This window comes from Drosophila montana, unplaced genomic scaffold (genome assembly GCF_035044405.1).
Source record: "Drosophila montana isolate Dmon_TW-CO22-7 unplaced genomic scaffold, ASM3504440v1 contig_402_1, whole genome shotgun sequence".
Taxonomy (NCBI): Eukaryota; Metazoa; Arthropoda; class Insecta; order Diptera; family Drosophilidae; genus Drosophila; species Drosophila montana.
This window is the reverse complement of record NW_026998739.1, coordinates 6,535,363-6,556,601: the sequence shown is the minus strand read 5'-3', so window position 1 is coordinate 6,556,601 and position 21,239 is coordinate 6,535,363. Positions and strand designations below refer to the sequence as shown.

General features: G+C 42.1%; 8 protein-coding genes and 1 non-coding gene across 11 annotated transcripts; 4 read left to right on the top strand and 5 right to left on the bottom strand.

The window, feature by feature from the left end:
* Positions 1 to 82: 82 nt before the first annotated feature.
* On the bottom strand, positions 83 to 2,650 carry LOC135439405 (uncharacterized). Its single transcript, XM_064698128.1, has one exon. The coding sequence runs from the start codon at positions 2,550 to 2,552 to the stop codon at positions 264 to 266; it is 2,289 nt and encodes a 762-aa protein (XP_064554198.1). The 5' UTR covers positions 2,553 to 2,650; the 3' UTR covers positions 83 to 263.
* A 2,258-nt stretch (positions 2,651 to 4,908) lies between these two features.
* Peritrophin-15b lies at positions 4,909 to 5,447 on the top strand. Its single transcript, XM_064697751.1, has 2 exons — positions 4,909 to 5,060; positions 5,122 to 5,447. The coding sequence occupies exons 1-2, from the start codon at positions 5,051 to 5,053 to the stop codon at positions 5,382 to 5,384; spliced, it is 273 nt and encodes a 90-aa protein (XP_064553821.1). The 5' UTR covers positions 4,909 to 5,050; the 3' UTR covers positions 5,385 to 5,447.
* Positions 5,448 to 5,659: 212 nt separating this feature from the next.
* On the bottom strand, positions 5,660 to 5,757 carry LOC135439543 (U6atac minor spliceosomal RNA). Its single transcript, XR_010438077.1, has one exon. It is a non-coding gene; the product is annotated as a U6atac minor spliceosomal RNA (small nuclear RNA).
* Positions 5,758 to 6,763: 1,006 nt separating this feature from the next.
* Positions 6,764 to 12,562, bottom strand: LOC135438880 (proton-coupled amino acid transporter 1). The gene is made up of 5 exons (XM_064697418.1): positions 12,432 to 12,562; positions 10,526 to 10,703; positions 8,692 to 9,616; positions 8,454 to 8,626; positions 6,764 to 7,565 (listed from the first exon to the last, which is right to left on the bottom strand). Exons 1-5 carry the CDS (start codon positions 12,465 to 12,467, stop codon positions 7,321 to 7,323), a joined length of 1,557 nt encoding a protein of 518 aa, XP_064553488.1. The 5' UTR covers positions 12,468 to 12,562; the 3' UTR covers positions 6,764 to 7,320.
* LOC135438881 (haloacid dehalogenase-like hydrolase domain-containing protein 2) lies at positions 10,548 to 21,131 on the bottom strand. Of its 3 annotated transcripts, XM_064697421.1 has the most exons (6): positions 20,975 to 21,131; positions 20,624 to 20,920; positions 20,332 to 20,551; positions 20,104 to 20,269; positions 12,432 to 12,557; positions 10,548 to 10,703 (listed from the first exon to the last, which is right to left on the bottom strand). In XM_064697421.1, exons 1-5 carry the CDS (start codon positions 21,097 to 21,099, stop codon positions 12,520 to 12,522), a joined length of 846 nt encoding a protein of 281 aa, XP_064553491.1. In that variant the 5' UTR covers positions 21,100 to 21,131; the 3' UTR covers positions 10,548 to 10,703; positions 12,432 to 12,519. The 3 variants fall into 3 exon arrangements, with proteins under 3 accessions (XP_064553491.1, XP_064553489.1, XP_064553492.1); XM_064697419.1 differs by lacking the exons at positions 10,548 to 10,703; positions 12,432 to 12,557 and adding an exon at positions 19,685 to 20,010; XM_064697422.1 differs by lacking the exons at positions 10,548 to 10,703; positions 12,432 to 12,557 and adding an exon at positions 19,956 to 19,993.
* Positions 13,002 to 13,516, top strand: Dad1 (dolichyl-diphosphooligosaccharide--protein glycosyltransferase subunit). Its single transcript, XM_064697425.1, has one exon. It carries the CDS (start codon positions 13,102 to 13,104, stop codon positions 13,438 to 13,440), a length of 339 nt encoding a protein of 112 aa, XP_064553495.1. The 5' UTR covers positions 13,002 to 13,101; the 3' UTR covers positions 13,441 to 13,516.
* Positions 13,461 to 14,214, bottom strand: Rcd4 (Reduction in Cnn dots 4). Its single transcript, XM_064697424.1, has 2 exons — positions 13,863 to 14,214; positions 13,461 to 13,802 (listed from the first exon to the last, which is right to left on the bottom strand). The coding sequence occupies exons 1-2, from the start codon at positions 14,169 to 14,171 to the stop codon at positions 13,527 to 13,529; spliced, it is 585 nt and encodes a 194-aa protein (XP_064553494.1). The 5' UTR covers positions 14,172 to 14,214; the 3' UTR covers positions 13,461 to 13,526.
* On the top strand, positions 14,300 to 15,168 carry LOC135438882 (transmembrane protein 126A). Its single transcript, XM_064697423.1, has 2 exons — positions 14,300 to 14,475; positions 14,537 to 15,168. Exons 1-2 carry the CDS (start codon positions 14,357 to 14,359, stop codon positions 15,093 to 15,095), a joined length of 678 nt encoding a protein of 225 aa, XP_064553493.1. The 5' UTR covers positions 14,300 to 14,356; the 3' UTR covers positions 15,096 to 15,168.
* Positions 15,820 to 18,972, top strand: AlaRS (alanine--tRNA ligase, cytoplasmic). Its single transcript, XM_064697299.1, has 2 exons — positions 15,820 to 16,816; positions 16,879 to 18,972. Exons 1-2 carry the CDS (start codon positions 15,822 to 15,824, stop codon positions 18,785 to 18,787), a joined length of 2,904 nt encoding a protein of 967 aa, XP_064553369.1. The 5' UTR covers positions 15,820 to 15,821; the 3' UTR covers positions 18,788 to 18,972.
* Positions 21,132 to 21,239: the final 108 nt, after the last annotated feature.

Sequence of the window (21,239 nt, the reverse complement as noted above, 5' to 3'; positions counted from 1 at the left end):
TCCCAGGTTCGAACTTGGTGTGAAAATTTAAAACCAGGTCAACAAACCGTTTGAACCTTGAACCAAAACCTTCTTTTATGTTTTTTTACAGTCATGTACATGCATTTAATTGTAGAAACACAGGAGTCATTTATATTGAAAAGAATTTATAGGTTGCATCTAAGTACTCTAGCTGGCGCGTTGTTGCAGTGGCGAGCATATTGAAAGGAAAGTTGATTTACAATCGCATTCAATATATTCGCCACTGCAACAGACAGTGCCTGCTATTTGTGCATCTCTTTAGCAAATCGACGAAGTGTGTCAACTCGACGAAAGTCGGACGATTTCCACAGATTGTGCCGCAGCAAATCCTGCTGTTTGGCGGGCATATAGGCAAAAAAGGTGCTCGGATTCGAGCCGGGCAGCTGGGTATAGCCGCGCAGTGCGAACCAAATCAGACGCGAATCCTCGAGTGCCATGGTATTCAGTCTGTGATGATATTCCTGATTCATTTTCTTAAATCCACACATATAGCTGCGATAATGGTTAAGATCTTCGTTCAACAGCTTTTTGCCAATAAATTGATGATATTTCGGCAATGGAAGTGCCCGCCTGATAGCCTCCTTATAGAGACGCTCGTGGATGAGATGGCTTGTGTGGGCCATTTCACACATTTGCTTATAGCTATAGGTTTTGCCATAACGCTCCGCCACCCAGTCCAGCAGCACGGGCAACTTGTACGCATTGGGCAGGGTGACCAGAACATAATGGGCATCATTTTTCAATATGTCCACGGCTTGTTTAAGCAGCGCGATCAGCGCCTGTGAATCCTCCGGATCGATGTTGGTCATTGCCAAACGTTGCGTTTTATCAGAATTCTCCTGATCAACGCATTGCGTTAGCTTTTCCTGGGCCTCGCGAAACATTTGTGCGGCCACTTTGTTGGCGGCATCCAGCGCTGTGCGGGATGTGTTCCATTCCCTCAGCTTGATACACTCCACGTGCTTTTTGCCATAGACTTTTTGCGCCTCCGCCTCCGCGCTGGCCTCTATGGCCTTCTGGAGCGCCGCAATGCAATAGCTACGGATCAGCGGCTGGGCATCTGACAGGGGTCCAAGTGTATCCGACTGCAGCGGCGGCTCGAAGACCTTGAAGAAATTCCATTCCGGCATGCCGTGTGGCATGCAACGCCTGGTCCAGAACATTTCCTCTGAGCTTTCATTTGGGTTGGGTTCACCACCTTCAATGAGGACATTAATCCCTTGCTCAGCCTTAGGCTGAGCCTTGGGAACCTGGGGCGCCTTGGGCCCGGCACAAGTCTCGCCGGGATGATTCTTACGAATGTCCGCCAGGCGGATGGTCCTGTGCATCTTCTCGAACCCCCATTCCATGACATGTACGCCCGGATCTATGTCGTCGCCGTGCAACAACAGATGCTCCGGCCTATCGCCATCCGCTGGCAGTATCAATCCGAGATCACCCGGACAACCAGTGCCCATGCGGGGCAACGGTGGAGCCGACACCAACTGCTCGCATGCCTCACATCCTCCCCTGCATTTGTGGTTCTGAATGCCGCCGGCAATCTTTTGCAGCGCGGTCAGCTGGCGCAATCTATGCTGTCGCAGCAGCTCGGCGGCACGCAGCACCTCCCGCTCCAGCTGGCGGACAATGTGATCGCCGCGCTGGCATCTCTGTGTGCCCGGCACGTCCAGCAGTTGCATGCAACGCCTGACCGCCTCCACGGTCAATTCCTGTTGCTTGCGTGCCGTCGTATGCTCCAACATGCGATGCACCTGGCACAGCGTCCTATCCAATTGCCGGCGTTTGCTGCCGGCGAACAGCTGACCCAGGGCATTCGACAGGCAACGCTTCACCTCGCGCTTGATCGGCGACAGCTCGTAGTTGGCAAACCAGCGCGAACACTCGTTGGGTATGTTGTACATGGTATCCTTGAATTTTTCATAATTCCGAAAGCTCACCAAACGCTCCTTGGGCTTGAATGATCGCGGCTGGAATTGCTTGGGTCGCAGCTGTGGCACCAAATACGGCGAGTCATTGGCTGCGGCCTCATTGGGCCGCATGTGATTATTCTGCTGCATTTGTCGGCGCTGCTGCCTGGCGAGCTTTTGCCGTTGTCGCAGAAGCTGCTGATCCTGGTATTTCTTGGAATGCTCCGCAGTGGGCAATATCTTGTCCAGGCCGCGCAGAGTCGATGTCATGTCCAGATGCGCGATAGCCGTGAGTATTAGCTGCTCGTTGGCCGTGTACTCATTGAGTTCCTCTTGGCAGCTGTGCGTCGACTTGTAGTGCGACTCCCACAGAAACCAGAGAAAGGCCAAATCGTTGCCCTGGCTAATGCCCATCAGTATCCGCGACTGATTGGCATTAATCATCGGATGCAGTCCCAATAGATTCAGGCAATCGCGCACACGATATGTCGAATTCTGTTCAATATCGTCGCGCAAGGCGTGCAACAAATTGTTGCATGCACCGATCTGTTTGGCCGACATGCCACGAAACCAGCGCACCGATCTTTCCAGTTCACGAAAATCTTTCATTATTTTGGTCTCCATTATGTTATCGTTAGCTTCTCGATTTATTAATGTTTTGTGCTTCAAATTGTTTATTTTTTTTTTGTACTGATAATTTTGACACCTACTTTCTTTTATAACCAAATTTATCCCCTTTCTTCTATTAACTGGGAATTTAGTGAGGGAAATTCCACCCGCATGAGTGGAAAAATCCCGAAAAATGTTTGTATGAAACTTTTTTGTTTACCATCCGATCGGCCTTAAACTCATTTTCAAAGATCGCTGTTCAAATTCATTTGATGGGTGTTTCACACTTTTCCAAAACTGTATTCCTCCTTGGTGAAAATGGGGGTGAAAGATTTGGTGGGTGACGTTTCACGCTCAAATTCATTTCTAAAGATCTAAATGAAAATTCATTTGAGACGTGTTTCACACTTTTTGCTGAATCCAAACTTGTTGGGTAGAAATGAGATTTCAAGATTTTAAGGGTTAAGTTTAAAATTTCTTCCGATATGCATCAAACTTGTTTTCAAGCTTTACATACGCGATTTGGGTAATTTCACCCGCAACAGTGGTAAATTGGCGGAAAACGGTTGCATGAAAGTTTTTTGTTTACCGTCCGATCAGTGTTAAAATCATTTTTAATGCTTTTTGAGAAAATTTATTTTATGAGTGTCACGGGCAAGTGCGGGTTATACTCGCTAGTCGTATAAATAGATATATGATATAATCTAAGTAATTATTAGACATAGTATTCCCTGATTTCTGGTTCCTTACGCTTAATCCAATTACTCAAATAAGAAGAGAGGAATTCCTCGTGCTATTCCTTTTCGTACTCCTGAGCTGACCTTTTATATTCCAATTAACTCAAATGAATTCTTTCCTAAATTCTAATTTCCCCAAACTTTTCTTTTAATTCAGGATGTCATGCGGAAATTGCGACTCTTGATTTGTCTTTTGGAAACGGAATCGCCAATCATCCAATTAAGCAAGCGGTTAGTAAGATAGTGTCATCGATTTTTACTCTTCAAATAGATTAGTTTTAACTTTTTATAATGTACCCCACGAAAACATTGTTAGATAATAAAGTATTTATAAAAAAACTATTGTATTTGCAGTCGACGTATCTGGGCGAGATAGGAAGCGCCTACGCAATCAAACAATGTAGCCAAGTTCAGCAGAACTCATTCGTCTGACACTGACCAATATGGAAACCTGTAAGTTTCGATAAAATTAAAAGTACCATAGATATATGATCTGACAGCCTTTGCTCTACTCTGCCTAGCCCTGTCCACGCCGAATGCGATTCCAATGGAAATGGACAGCCTACTTGCACTGGCACCAGCTACTGGGTATGCGAAGGTAAAAGGGCCGTTTCCAAGGAATGCGAATCCGACGGCTTCGACCCGAAAACATCTGAGTGCGTCGTTTGTAGCAGCGGGCAATGGACGACGCCCTGCCCGGAATCCGCTTAAGCGACTCCTTTGAACCAAACAAATTGCAAATAAATCAAAGTTTTATGCGACTATATCTATTTTTGTAATCAATATCTGACTAAGCTGTGGAAATGGAGAGGAAGCGGGTTCGAGCCTTGTCGAAGTATAATTTTTGGATTAATATTTACAATAAATCAGAGAACCGTTTGAAACTCTGTGATGTTGAGGGGCACCAGGTTCGAGCCTTGAAGAAGAAACATTTTTTTTACAGCTTTTCAGATTTTTTTTTATTAAAAACTCTTTTTTCTATTCTTCCTATAGAGCTACAAAATAAATTACTGATACGATTTTGCTTCTAGCTTGGTCTAGATATCTTTTAAATAAAAATACAAGTACAAACTAATGAGTTATGATCAATCATTCCTATGGCAGCTATATGATATAGAGGGAAGATCTCGCATGAGAACTGAGACTATTTTTTGGAGACGTGTCCTTCTATGCGCTACACATTTCATAAATAATTAAAATATCCTCTACAAGGGAAAAAAAATGACTAACTATTTCAGATAGCAAATATTTAAATATATTTCAAAATATCCCGTATATCGTTTCCCACAAACACAGAAAATATTTGCACATAATTTTCTTGCTGCATTTTGTTAATAAACAAGCCTCAAGCATTTCGAAATTAATATTTTTAATTAATTCAGAATTTGGGTTTGATTTTTATACAATAATTCACGAATTTCGATTTACCTGAGCGCAGTGTATTACGGATTTACTAATCAGCCAATTCGGCGGCGTTTAACTAGTCATATGTCTAGATAGTGCAATAGATTTAAGGCAGCAGCTAGATTAATTTGAACGTTTTCATTTTGAATGAAACAACGAAGTTATCAATGCACGAGGAGCACAACCATTCTCATATAACAAACAAGAACACAACATCGTTAGATAAGTGTTATATTAATAAAGAACTAGAATAATTACAGCCAGGCCCAGATATCAGGCCGGAAAAAGGCAACGTCAACCGCGTATATAAACTGTGCCAATCAAACTGGTTGGGCACATTCAGAAGCATTCACTTGTCTGACTCTGACCAATATGAAAGCAGGTGAGTTTGGTATTCGAATATATCAAGCAAATTATATATATATATATTTCCATTCTCGAAGCTTTCGTTCTTCTTTGTCTGGCCCTGTTCGTGGCGGTCGCCTATGGCGCCGATTGCAATCCCGATGGCAATGGACAGCCCACTTGCTCTGGCACCAGCTCGACAAGGTACCGCAACAACTGGGATCCCACTCGGTACTGGGTATGCGAGGGTAATACGGCCACCACCGTATTATGCGATGACCAGACCGGCTTTGATCCCAAAACATCTACTTGCGTTCCATGGAGCTCCTGGCAATGGTATTCTCCATGCCCAAGCGAGTAAGCGGCTTCTTTGAGCACTCAAATTGCAAATAAATTCAAATAATATGTGACCACACAAAACTAAGCATAATCTTTCAATTATCAATTATATGGGGGTGAGTCGTCGACCTGATCAGGAATGTGTATATGTATATAAACCCTTTATATATATATAATATATATTATTATACCCTTTAATTAAATTTAAATGGGTTATAAAATGAAAGGGGAAAAGCGATATGTTATAAACTATTTGCACTTTACTCAAACAAAAAAAAAAAATCATTTCAAAAAAAAAAAAACTTGTGAACGGCATCGTCTTGTGCCCCGCCGTTCGTTTGTGTGTTCCATCCTTGTCTAGGGGAGTGCTAACTTGCTCTCCTTCCAAACAACACAAACAAACGCGCGGCTCAACCCCCGTTATATACGTGAGCGACACCGAATGAACACTTGGGAATTATAAGCGCAATTGTGCTAACCATGCATTGCACCAAGATCGATTGTAACTTTTCTTTTAATGACCGTATTTTCAGCAAATGCAAATAATTTCAATAAAAATATATTTTATGGAATTTTTTTTGAATGTGGAACAAGATGTTTTTTTTTTTAATATCTATCAGCATATTAACACGTGAGTATGCATATGTTTTAGATATTTTGTAAGACTTTGGGGGATACAAATAAATATATGCTGGAATAGTTTAAAAAAAAACTGATATCTCTGAGCAAAATTTATTCTACTGCTGTAAGATGAGTCTAGAGCTGCATGACATGTCGAGTTGCTCAGTTTTCTATACTTAGTACATACTGTAAATACCTGGAACTATACTTCTAGCAAAGATTATTTACACTTTCGTATAATCAAAGATTCCAGATGCGATTACTGATAGTCCCTGTCCATGCTAGCTAGAACTTAGTTCTTAGGTCAGCATTCAAAATGTGGGCACGACGCGGTTCGCTATCAATATTTCGCAAACGTATCTATTTATTATCATTATAGACCATGTACGCACATAAACCGACTTTGTGGAAGAGTAAGGCAAACATTTTAATGGATTTTTACAAACTTTAAACGCAATTATTTATTGTCTTTAGTTACTGTTTGAAAATTGTAATGAAATTACAGATTTTTTGTGTTGTCATAAATTACAGAGTTTGAAAAAGCAAATCTCTGGCATATATGCACTTATATATTGATGTATATATACTCTAAACATATGGTGTGAAATGTGCCCAGCAATTATGAAGAACTGTGAGAACTCGAAGCTAGGCATATTTGACAGCATATGTAGATGTAGATATATAATTATTGTATGTATAATATATTCGCTAGATATATATAAATATATCAACTAAATGGTACAGAGTATAATGTCGTCTGAAATCACACACATAAATTAATTAAGCTATACGTAGTTATATTTTCAAACACAATTTGTTGCGGCCATTGGCAATTGGAATGAGCGGCGCTGACCTTAAACTAAAACCGATAACAGTTAAAACTAAACAAACATTGTTTAGGAATACTATACGAAATCACTTTTGGCATTGTGCGATACTCGATTAAAAATGTACAGAAAGAAAAAACTTTACCTTAACAAAAGTCACTTTAAATGAGACAATACAAAAAAAAAACAAAAATGAAGACATAAAACAACAATTTGAAGCCCTAGAAAATGCTAATTATTGTCTGGTACAAATCGAATTATTTGCGCTTAATTAAAATAAATAAAATCGACTAACATATTCAAAATGTAGCACCTGTTAACGTCAACGTCTTTGGGTGCTTGGGCAACAAAAGCAAACTAAACGTTCAAACTAAACACAAATAAAACTATCTAACTCAAAAACAAAAACTTATCGTAGAGTTGTAGTAAAAAACTACAGTAAAGCCTTCGTCGTAAATTCGCACACGATCATTAAATATTGGAGGAGATGCTAGAATCTGGGTGGTGCCCTTAATCTATGCTCGGATTCAGAATTTGTGCCAAGCTCGCCCAAGTGCCAAAAACAAAACCGCACAGCCCAAATATTAATATTAGAAAATCCTTCCAAAGCATCCAGTTATAGCGGCCATAGCCCACATTATAGTATGTTATAATCTCTATAATGGGCGGCGCAATGAGCGCCAAAGCGGAGCTGCTGACGGCACCAACAAGCGAGATAATCGAGCCCAGATTGGGTATAACGGCGGCCAAAATAACTAGAAAGAAATCACTTCAAAATTAGAAAAATGTAATGCTCAATCCTACAAAATATTCATGCAAATGCGCCTAATGCTTCGGTTAATCCCATTAAAACTTCCCAAATGGTCGTGACAAGCCCTTTTATTATTTCACATAACTTGTCAATCAAAAGGAAAGAAAGCGAACTAATTTTGACAAATTCCAAATTTTTTTTTTTTTTTTTTTGCAGCATATATATTTTAGCGATCTATTAGACATCACAGATAGAACACACTGAGAGCAAACCGAAGCAAATGTTCTGTAGTGAAAGCGATATGTAATATAGGAGAAATGATCTGATGATTCATAGATGATTAGGAAACAGACTTTTTATGGCATCTAAATGGCAAATACAACGCTTCTTATTGCGATTTTGTTTCGAAAAGGCTAATTTAGCGGTTTTTAGCTATTTCAAGCAGTGAAAGCAGTTACTTTTTTGAAGCGACAGTTGGCAACACTGTCAAGGACCCACACGTTTTCATTGTACGAATCTACAATATCATTCCATCTAGTACATAAAAACTCGTTATAAGATGAGACACAAAACATGATTTAAATATAAATATAGTGTAAAATCGATAATTATCGATATCAAGGAAACCTAATGGAAACCACATAACTACGATCTTTGGTATACGGTAACCATGTTACAAATTGTACACAAAAATCCGCAGCTGTAAATCGATATTTATCGACATTGGGACAACATGGCGAGTTATCGGTAATTTAAGAGATTCAATCATATAACTTTTCAGTCGCGTTTACTAAAACAGACAGACATATGCCAAAACAGACGGACATAACTCATGGAGCATACAAAAATGGAGTGATCGGGAAAATGTATTTATATGCTGAAGCTGACTTACAGGTAAATGTGACCAAAACTGTGCGTAGCACCGTAGCCGCCAGATCCTTGGCACGCGTGGTATCAAAATGGCTGCGCACAAAGGGCTCCACCATGTTGACGGGCACATAGAATTGTAGGGTGTAGGACAGAAATATAGCCACGGCCATGGATATCCGTACCAGCTGCGATAGACTGTGAACGATCGAAATTGAAATGTGTTAGCTAAATAGAAAATCATAAATATATTGTATACTTACAAATCGCCCTGCGGCAAATTGAGCGTAATGCTGCCCTTAACAGCCTCACCATACTTTAAATAGCCAAAGAAACCAACGGAGGTGTACAGGCAGGCAACAATGACCATGCCCGTGTTGAGGACACCTGTTCTGCCACCAAAATCCTCGGGTGTGCGCATATTATTCTCCAATGGCAGCACCACGCCAATGCCCTCAAACGCATAGATGGCGGTGCCAAAATATAGCGGCAATGTGGCCCAGGTGGCAACTGGTTTGACCGTATGCGTATCCGGCAAATCGTGCAGCATATAGGAGAAGCTAATGGCCAAGCCAGCCACGGTCAGGACAGCCGCAATCAGAGAGACGGGCGTCAGGTACTTTAAGTTGCGCACCAGATTCAACAGCACCATGGGCAACAGCATCAATAGCAAATAGATGCGTACATCCATCTTGAAATAATGATCCATCACATCCTTGATATTTAGTGCCACAAACAGAAAGTAAACGCAGCAAAAGCCAATCTGTGTGATGAACAGAAAGGTGGTGACAACACGTCGCGCCAAATGCGAGTAACGTCTGAGGCCCAATGGACCCGTTTCAAAGCTGCAGAAGGCCACCTCGGGAAAGTCCAATGCCGGCTGCTGCAGTCGCCGGCATAGCTCATGCGAGCAATTGACCAACATGTGCATGCAGTGCGTACAAATAGCGCCCATTATCAGCGTGCCAAAGAGTCCCACATAGAGACCCGCGTTCTTGAACGCCTCCGGCATGGCCAATATGCCAGTGCCAATGTTGCCCTTCAGCAAATGCACCAACGTATCGAAATTCGATGTGGGATGCTCCAGTGTGCGATGATGTGTGGGATTATAGATCGATTTGCTGTTCTCCTCGCCCGTTTGGCTGCTCTGCTCGTCCTCATCATCGCCGCCAGCGGCTGCCGCGTGCACTGTGCGTTACGAAAATTCATTTGAATTAATAAATAAATAATATTTTGTTTATGCTATGATAACATTTACTTCAAGTGGCGCCAAAACAATAATAAATATTATATGGAGGAGAGCTACACAATTTATACACTATAAATTATATTAATTCGAGATCAAAGCAACAAGCGAGCCTCAGTCCACATTTTGTGCTCTTCAGCTAGTTGTGACGTCATCTTTGACATTTCCCTGCGATATTTCGCTAACATGTGGGCGATGTATATAGGTGCGAAATAGTGTGAAAGAGAAACGGAATTATGGCCTGATTTATGTATTCTTAATAATCTTGCCGTGGTTATGATTTCATTGTAACGAAGTGTGTTTCGCATTCTTGTTGATAGTCGCGAGCCCATATAAATTTCTGATCTGCATTAACAGCCGAGACAACTTTTCAAAATATAATTACTTTAATACATTGATGGGTCGCATATTTCAAGTGTATATGTATAATATTTGGAATTTCTATAACAATATACTATAAGTATACATTCTTACAGGCCAAATATCCAAAGGCAATTCTTATATCTAGACATCTAGTTTAATAGTTCCTGATGTAAAGGAGTAAGGAGCAAAAATAGTATAGTATAATATTTTAAAATAGGAGCTCAAGATTCAAAGCAATTCTTAAATCTAGACATCTAGTTTAATAGTTCCTGGGGTAAAGGAGTTAGGAGGTAAAGATTCAAAGCAATTCGTATATTTAGACATCTAGTTTAATAGTTCCTGACTTCGTACTTGTACCACTTTGTAATTTTCATAGATTTTTCGGCAAAACTCCAGGCTAGAGCTATTCATTTCTCTTTGTGATTTATCTCAATTTCAAGTGCCACTTTAAGTAGTTGTTAATCTAGCATAGAAAACAATGCACTTACCTGCGATGCTGTCTTCGCTGTGCACATTGACCAGCGTACTGTCCGGCGGTGAGCTGCGTACCGGTGGCCGGATTAAATCGTTTCCGCTGCGATTACCCTCATAATCGGAGGCGTCGCTTTGCAGCAGCAACGGTTGTCGTTCGGACATCTTCGGCTTGCGCTTTGCGGGATCGGCGATCTGTGAGATCAGTTGAGGGAGCAGGCCAAAAAAAAAAAAAAAGAATACAAATCTCAATGAATGCTGTTGAACTGCGTATTTGTGCCTGTGCACATATGTGTGCGTGAGTGGAGAGTATGTGGATAGTCGATGCGCTCGCCTCGCCAGCTGAATTCACACTGAACACAGAACTGCTGTAAACGCCGCTTTTGTGTCTGGCAAATTTTCCGCTGACTCAGTTCTTTTTTCTCTCTACAGCGAAGTGAAATTCGAAGTAGGGACTCGGATAATGCGTGATAAGGGATAACGGAGGAGTGGAAAATTTTCTTGCGTGTGCCACTGCAACTATAACTGATATGAAATCCAAGCCTTGGACTTGGACTTGTTTTGATCGGCGGCCAGTTGGCTGGCTAGCAAGTTGGAAGCTCAACTAGATTACATTAATATATATATATATATACATATATATTAATATATATGCTCATATGCGCATTATTCATAAAACGATATCAAATCGAGGAGGCCAGTGACTCACTTGATTTGGGCATATGCAGCCCCCTACCAGAGGCTCAGGCACGAAAACAAGTCAGAGGCGATAAGAATTATGAATATATCATACAATATATAGGCTGTCCAATTGTGTTGCATTGAATGGATGAATTCAATCAATATCAGAGCAGAAATACGCCCTGAAAAACCTCCGGATGAGAAATAGTTTAAGACTAAAAAGTGAATACAAAAATAAAAATACTATCACACATCTAACATAAGGAATTTAACTTATTTCTCTCACATTATCTGATGCCATCTGTTGACTATGACTTTATTATACTAATATTTTATAATCATTATAAAATTCTCGTATATGCTTACGGCTTTGTTCACGGTTAGTTATCTAAGTGTGTCAAATGGAATATAACAAACCATATTTGAATACTATACAATTACGTTTAAATGTACAAGCATATTTAAAGAATATATATATATTTACATTTTGCATTGTACGTATTACATAGTTATATTCCTTTCGCCAGCAATAATAATAAACATTTCTTAATAACCTCTAAGATATACATAAAACATCGACGGATAATGGACTCTTTTAATGTAGAAAATTACTTTTATATTTGGTAAATTGGGCTTCAATGTATGGGAATACATTAAAAGCGAAGTGTTATTTTTGCGAGCAACCACTTTATCATTATCATTAGTTTTGAACTTATTGTAAGGTAAATTGAAATCGAAGCGTTCTGATTTTAATATTAAATTTCCAGGAAACCCAAAATGATAGCGTATTGCTGAGTGAGAGATAGTGTACAGAAAGGTAGTGATAACCCAGTCGAATTGAAGCTCTCGAAATGATAACTATTCGAATCGTGCCTGTAACAACTATTTGACCCACCCATATACAGACCCTGACCCAGACCAGACACAGACCCAGACTCGAACTGTCTAAGCGCACGTTCATTTTCTCATATTTCTAAGTCTCAAAATACGAAACCCATTTGTTAATTGGAACCCTGCACAACCACCCACAAGCAATAATTGTTGTTAATGACATGAAATAAACACTTACAAATAAAAATTGTTGATAAGATATTGTTGTAATTGGATATATGCGGGCAGTGGTCGCTTTGCTTGTGTTGGCAGTTAAGAAAACATAAAAACATTCAACTAAAACTGTAAGAAAAATATAAAAGTAATTTAAATAAAATTAAATGGAAGCTATGCCAATTCTATTGTACATACCTGTTGAAGGTTGGTCAATGGGGTTAAGTCTTCCATTGATTTTATTTATGCGCTGCTGACACTGGCAATGAATGTGGCGCAGCGAAGGTCACGATGTCGACGCAAACGCAGAATTTTGCAGAATTCCTGTTGAACAAATAGCAAAAGTTATTTGAGAAATAAGTTCAGCCGTTACTAAATCAAATTTGCGTTAAACATATGTTGCTTATACATGCATATTTGTTTGTATATGTATATACATACGCATGTTATTCTATCTAAACCACAACTGTTTTATATTGCACAATACATACACACACAGACATACAATTAACGGAACGCGCAGAAATGCTGTCTGGCAAGTTTGAATTACACTTGAACAGATATACTTAAAAGTTATTTTATATTTATTTCAAAACAATATATTAAATATAACTATTTTCAAACCGCACACATTAATAAATAATACCTTTTAAATAGCAATGATGACGAGACGACAACCAAAACAAAACCTAGACTCTTGGTCTGCTGCTTCTTTTCCAGTCATTTACTGGCCATTCACAGTGCAACGAGCAACTTGATCGCGTCTTGCAACACTAGTTGCCAGGCGTTTTGCGTGACGTGTCTGCGTTTCGTTTAATAACAAAATAAATTAATTTCTGCCGAAAACCCATCAAAATAAAACAAAAAAATGGTTGAAATCAGCGGCGTAATATCCAAGTTTTACACCGACTACGTGCAGAACACACCGAAAAAGCTTAAGCTGGTGGACATCTACTTGGGCTACATTCTGCTTACCGGCATCATACAATTTGTTTACTGCTGCCTGGTGGGCACATTTCCCTTCAATTCGTTTCTGTCGGGCTTCATCAGCACCGTGAGCTGCTTTGTGCTGGCCGTTTGTCTGCGTCTCCAGGCGAATCCACAAAACAAGGCCGTATTTGCGGGCATCTCGCCGGAACGTGGTTTTGCCGATTTTATATTTGCGCATGTAATTCTGTTCTTGGTTGTCATGAACTTCATTGGCTAGCTTAGAAGTAAAACACGCTGTTACAATCCATTCTTCATTTATACGCTATGATTAAATGTATAATTTAACATTAAAAGTATCTGTTGTTATTTGTAGCGATAGACTTTTCTATAGGCACGCAGAAAATCAAATTCTTCGTCTGGAAATTCCATTATTAGATCCGGTTCTGGCATTAAGAGCTGCACATGCTCTATTTTCTCCACATAATCGGCCAGCACGGGCTCCGCTATATTCGATTTGCTGGGATCCTTAGCTTTTATAATTCTGGGGCGCTCAATTTCACGCAGCGAATCGTTCACATTAATTGGTATTAAATCCCTGAATACTGTACGGGCTTGTGGAAAGTTCATCTTTTGGGTAAGCTAACGTTGTTGAAGATTTCCTTATTAAACTGGATTTTTGATGGGTATCTTCATGCATACCTTGGGCGCTATGGCCGCCTTGCTGCGTGGCGTTAATTCTGGGCCACTTGCAGCAACGCGCATCTTCTGCAATGTGGCTACCTCAGCCTGGCTGCGTATCATTGTGTTAAATTGTGGCACTGCAAATTTATTGCCAGCTGCCTGAGGAGTCGCCCTTTGCTGCACCGGTCGCTGTTCAGGCATTATGTTCTCTATATGCGAACCATTGTCGGGTTTAACGCAAACATTGGGCGCTGATGTTGTTAGCTGCACGCGACGTGTTACTTGTTTTGGATTATACTGAAATCGTGTTTTGCGCTTGTGCGGCATTTTTATAATTTATGTAAAAAAACAGAAAATTGCTTAGCTTTCAAACATTTACAGCCCGGTTGAACGTGAATGACGCTGTTGACGTTTAACAACACTGCCACAGCATTGGCGCTCAGCTGTTTTTTTCTATTGGTACTCGTACTCGTGCCGTTAATGTGCATTTTATTTTGATTATTAATTAAAGTATGGCCTTATCGCGCGCCAAGCCCGATCAACTGCCATCCGATGCTGTTATCATAACGGAGGATCAGGCTCTGCGATATCAGTGGAAGATCATAACATCCTGGGACAAGCTTGGAGATGTGTATGTACTCAATTCATGCCGCTTACCTAACCACTGACACCCTCTTTATGTTTGTATACAGCTGGTCATTGCGGTATACTCCCGGCATACTCAGCGCCTTAGCGGCAGCTACGGGCGCCTACGTTAATAACCATTACCGCACACGTCTGCGTCTTGGCGCACATGGCCGCCTCTCCAGCTACTTGCCCATCGTGGCTGTGCCTGCGATATTCACAATGCTGAGTCACAAATTCTTTATACAGCGTCCATTACTGCTAAATCCTCTAGCCGAGTGTCCTGTGTGCACCCAAGTGCGCAGTGCCGCCTTTCAAACAGCTTTAGGTGTTGTCTATCCCACGATACTGGCACCATTTGCTGCATTCATGTTTGCGACCAGATGCTATACCTACCGATTGCCTTCTATAACGGAAAGTCCCAGAGAGGTTTTAATGCTCTATCATAAGTTTACGCGTCCAATTATACCCGCACTTAGCACAATAATTATCATACAGGCATTTTTGACCATGTATCTGACCGGCAAAGAGGAGAAGCAAAACTTTAATTTATTGTTGCGAATGAAGGAAATCGAGCACGAGCTGGAGGCAAGGCATATGCCCCCGCGATTGGATTATGAACAATAAATGTACAGGGACGTTATCTGATTAAATTGTTATTTTCTTATAAATATATGTTAATTTTGTATGCTTGCGTAAATTGGATCTTTGTATTTCGCCGCCAATTAGACAAGCATCGATAAATATCTTAAAAACTGGTTCGATTTTAATTCAGACGTGACTGCAATCGTGAACTAGTCATACACACACAATGCAATCACACTGCCGTTAGTGACATGTGAGCGCTATTTTGCTTGCAAATATTCGGGATCTAAATGTATATTACTATAAAATATTAACAGTGAACGATCACAGTTAATGTCGGGACTGAGAGTCTTTTACTTTTAATAATTAGCAAATGTCTTTCACAGTGCCTCAGTCACAGGTTCGCCGATATTGCTCAGCACTAGCTGCCGGCTGAACTGGTTCTTTTGCTGAACTTGCCGCATTGAAATCGGTTCGGCTTACACGTTGTTGCAGTCGGTTGACGAAATTGTTTTGTATTTGCACCTAATTCTTATAAACGTGAGTAATACTCCACTAATACAAATGCAAATTTAACTGTTTACGCATTAAAAAATAAACAGTTTTGTGAAAGTTTTGCAATTGAATTTAATACAATTATGTCACGTTAAAACTAAATTCGTGCACTTTCTCACATTTGCATTGAATATACGTACACACAGACAGTTTGGTCGCGTGGCAATTGGCCAAAACTAACCTTTGTCTTGCGTTCTCCAATTTTAGAGCATCATGAAGTTCCTGACCGCTAAGGAGGTGCGCGATACCTACCTGAACTTCTTCAAGGAAAAGCAGCACATCTATGTGCACTCCTCCAGCACGATACCGTTGGATGATCCCACGCTGCTGTTTGCCAACGCCGGCATGAATCAATTCAAGCCCATTTTCCTAGGCACAGCCGATCCCAACAGTGAGATGTCCAAATGGGTGCGCGTAGCGAACACGCAGAAGTGCATTCGGGCTGGCGGCAAGCACAACGATTTGGACGATGTGGGCAAGGATGTTTACCATCACACGTTCTTTGAAATGTTGGGCAATTGGTCATTTGGCGACTACTTCAAGAAAGAGATTTGCACCTGGGCTTGGGAATTCCTTACGGATCGTTTGAATTTGCCCAAGGATCGCTTGTATGTAACCTATTTTGGCGGCGATGCTGCCAGTGGCCTGGAGCCGGATCTGGAATGCAAGCAAATGTGGTTGGATTTGGGCTTGAAGCCGGAGCACATATTACCCGGCAGCATGAAGGATAATTTCTGGGAAATGGGCGAGACGGGCCCGTGTGGTCCATGCTCTGAGCTGCATTTCGATCGCATTGGCGGACGCAGCGTGCCTGAGCTAGTCAACCAGGATGATCCCGATGTACTAGAGATTTGGAATCTGGTGTTTATACAGTATAATCGCGAATCCGATGGCAGCCTCAAGCAGCTGCCCAAAAAGCACATCGATTGCGGCATGGGCTTCGAGCGCTTGGTTTCGGTCATACAAAATAAACGCTCCAACTATGATACGGATTTGTTTATGCCGCTCTTTGATGCCATCCAGGCAGGCACTGGTGCACCGGCTTACCAAGGACGCGTTGGCGCCGATGATGTCGATGGCATCGATATGGCCTATCGTGTCCTGGCCGATCATGCTCGTACCATAACCATAGCCTTGGCCGATGGCGGTAATCCCGACAATACGGGCCGCGGCTATGTTCTGCGCCGCATCCTTCGTCGCGCAGTGCGGTAAGTTTAATTAAATATATATACAGGGAACGCTCCTAAACATTTCTTCCATGCCCGCACAGCTATGCCACGGAGAAGCTAAATGCCAAGCCTGGCTTCTTTGCCACTCTGGTGAACACAGTCGTCGAATTGCTGGGCGATGCTTTTCCCGAGGTCAAAAAGGATCCACAGCAAATTATGGACATCATTAACGAGGAGGAGCTGCAGTTCCTAAAGACGCTAACACGTGGTCGCAATTTGCTTAATCGCACAATTGAGAAGCTGGGCGCCAATCAGACCACCATACCCGGCGATGTGGCTTGGCGTTTATATGATACATATGGCTTTCCTGTGGATCTCACCCAGCTGATGGCCGAGGAAAAGTCGCTGCAGATTGATATGGCTGGCTACGATGCGGCCAAACATAACTCGTATATACTCTCCCAGGGCAAAGGCGCTAGCAAAATCGAAGAGATCAATCTAGACGTGCATGCCATATCGCAGCTGCAGGATCAAGGTGTGCCGCCCACAAATGATTCCTTCAAATACAAATACGAGGCTGTTTCCAACGAGCGCGACTCCGCCTACAATTACAGCGAGTGTACCAGCAAAATTGTCGCGTTGCGGTATGAGAATAAATTTGTCCAGGAGATCAGCAGCGGCCAGAAGGCCGGCATTGTGCTGGATAAGACGAACTTCTATGCGGAAAGCGGTGGCCAGATCTATGATCAGGGTGCGCTAGTCAAGCTGAACGACGAGGCAAATGAATTTCTGGTGGATCGCGTTTACAACCGTGGTGGCTACATACTCCACATTGGCGTAGTCGAAGGCACTCTAGCAGTTGGCGATGAAGTGCAGCTGCATATCGATGCCGAGCGTCGTTGGCTAACCATGAAGAATCATTCGGCTACGCATGCCCTGAATCATTGTCTGCTGCAGGTGCTGGGCAAGGATACGGAACAGAAGGGCTCACTGGTGGTGCCAGAGAAACTTCGTTTCGATTTCAACAGCAAGGCGGCCATGACCATCGAACAGGTTGCCAAAACGGAGCAACTGACTCGCGATATGGTGTACAAAAATATGCCCATCTATGCCAAGGAGTCGCAGTTGGCATTGGCCAAGCGTATACGCGGCCTGCGCTCGGTCTTCGATGAGGTCTATCCGGATCCGGTGCGTGTCATCTCGTTTGGCGTGCCTGTCGATCAGCTCGAATCGCAGCCTGATGCCGAGGCGGGTGAGCAGACTTCTGTGGAATTCTGTGGCGGCACACATCTGAGAAACTCTGGCCACATCATGGACTTTGTCATCAGCAGCGAAGAGGCCATAGCCAAGGGAATTCGCCGTATTGTGGCTCTGACGGGCCCTGAGGCTCTGAAAGCTCTCAAGAAATCCGAAGCATTTCAGCAGGAAATCAGCAAGCTGCAGGCGACCATTGAAGCTGACAAGACTGGCAAGGATTCCAAGCTGTATGTGAAGCAAATTGTCGAACTAACCGAACAAATCTCGCATGCAACCATACCCTATGTGAAGAAGGACGAGATGCGCAATCTGCTCAAGTCGCTGAAGAAGACGCTCGATGATAAGGAGCGTGCGCTGCGTGCCGCCGTCTCGGTTACGGTTGTGGAGCGCGCCAAGGCCTTGTGTGAGGCCAATCCGCAGGCAAATGTTTTGGTCCAGCAACTGGAGGCTTATAACAATACCAAGGCGCTGGACGCTGCCCTGAAGCAGGTGCGCTCTCAATTGCCTGACGCTGCGGCCATGTTCGTTTCCGTCGATGCCGACTCCAAGAAGATCTTTTGCCTGTGCTCGGTGCCCAAAAGCGCCGTTGAGAAGGGTCTGAAGGCCAACGAGTGGGTGCAGCATGTCTCACCCGTCTTGGGCGGCAAAGGTGGCGGCAAACCCGAGTCTGCTCAGGCCTCCGGCAGCAACTTCGAGCGCGTCGATGAGATTGTGCAATTGGCCAGTAAATTTGCCCAGACAAAGCTGAACTAAATCGCATTCAATACAACATTTGCATACTCAACAAACTATTCATATTACACAAAAAAAATATATTGTAGACTGTTGCGAACAGTCAAATATGCTGCATTTCAAGTGAACTTTTGCTTATTTATATAAATAATATTAAACATTTTATAAATTTTCTAATTATTGGCGAAAAAAATGTTGTTTGAGAATTGTTGTGTCGGATATTTTTGGTATACTTTATAATAGATCACTAGCGGGTATAGCCCGGCCTTGCCCGTGGCACGTATGTTATAAAATCAATGTTTTCAAAAAGCTTTGAAAATGATTTTGAAACTGATCGGACTGTAAACAAATAACTTTCATACAAACGTTTTCCGCCAACTTACCACTGTTGCGAGTGGAATTTCCCAAATCGCTGAAACACGTATTCATTACATTCTTATGTAGAGCTTTGAAAATAAGTTTGAAGCAAATCGGACACAACTTAAAACTTCGCACAAAAAATCTTTGAGTCGCATTCCACCCGAAAAAGTGGAAAAATCTCAAATGATTTTTCTTATAGATCTCTGGAAATAAATTTGAGGGCGAAACGTCACCCACCAAATCTTTGACCTCCATTTCCACCAAGGAGGAACGTATTTTTCGAAAAGTGTGAAACACCCCTCAAATGAATTTGAACAAAGATCTTTGAAAATAAGTTTGAGGCCGATCGGATGGTAAACAAAAAAGTTACATACAAACGTTTTTCGCGATTTTTTCACACTTGCGGGTGGAATTTCCCGAAACCCCGTCTTAACGTGCACCTACATCACATAAGGTAACTACAGTGAAAATTTCAGCATCCTAGCTCTTACGGTTTGGGCTGTGCCTTGATCACCAATCAGTCAGTCAGTCAGTCAGGACAAACAGTTTTATATATAGAGATTGTTGCGAATTGAGGGAAAAGAAACAAAATTTTAAAAGTTCGGATGACAAACTGGACTTTGTTTGGGTTCTGTTCCTGGTTCGTTTTTTACAAATATCTTGTCGAAAATATTTAAAATCCGGGATTGCGATAAATTATTACTATTACTATAGTATATAGTAAACGTATAAATTTTTGGAATAGCACTTGCCTTTGGCCTCACACTAGCCTGGGATTTGAGCTAAGATCTCAACCCAACTGTTATAATGCAATTTTCTGTTATACAAATTGCCAGAGCATTTATTAAAGTGCCGGCACCAGTTCAACTGTAATAAAACAACCGCTAGTCGCGCGATTTATAAATTTTTTACCTCAAAAAAGTTTTGTCGACTTTTGAGCCTGGTTTGTTTTCAAATTGAACAAAGGACTTAGTTACCTTGCTTTTTGCACAATATCCAATCGACGGCCTCAGCGAAATTTTTTACCACAGCCGTGGGTGGCGGTGAGATCGCTGCCAGAGCATCCGGCAAGAATTTGCCTGTCTTGACGAGTATGCCCTGCAGACCCACTTGCATGGCGCCCGCAATATCATCATTTGCATCCTGGAAATCGCAATAATTTCATCAATGAATTTCATCCAATCATAGATAGGTGTATGTCTTACATCACCAATCATTACGCACTCCTCGGCTCTCAAGCCGTCGGGCAGGGCGCTTTGGAAAAAGTAGGAATTTGGTTTGCCTATAAGCGTTGCCGTACTGCCCGTCGCGTACTCCAATCCCTTGACAAAGCAACCTGGTCCCAGGGCCAAGCCATCCGCGCGTTTATAATACTTGCCCTGATGCACTGCCACAAGTTTGTGCGTTTTATTCTGCAGCAGCACACTGTAAGAAAAGATGGCAAAACCTAAAGACCGATCGCTGATGCATGTTTCTCTCGGGTGACGCAGCACTTACTTGAAAGCCTTATTCATGTGCTCATAATCGAATGCATTGGGCGCCAGGCCTACGACGACCGCATCGTGAGGCCGGCTTTGGTCCTCTTCGGGAAAGTCTTTGCGTGCATCATTTGTAAGCAAATAGAACGGATTTAGTTTTTCATTTGACACAAATGCAACTGCCGCGCTCAATGAGCTGTAAATTTCCGCGGCTTCCAGTTGGAAGCCAATTTTGACTAGCCGCTCGTAGAGCGTCGCTTTCGAGTCTTTTGTGGTGTTTGTTACAAATTTAACGATTATGCCGCTGCTGCGCAATCTGCAAGATAATTCCTGTAATTATCATTTATATTTATCTTACAGCTTTAAGTACCTTTGCAACGCCACAACAGCGTCAGGCGTTGGCTCATCTTCCACATGGAGGGTACCACTAAGATCTATAAGCGCAGCTCTTATGGACATTTTTCTGAATTGCACTAAACTCCAGCGGCACAACATTGGTTATCGATAACTTCATCAGACACCAAATCGGCAAAAGCTATTGTGAATTAGAAGTCTAAATACGTTGAAGTCGATTGTATAGGTTCTGGTATTTTTTTAAACATTAAACAAATTTATCGATATATATTGCTGCCGGC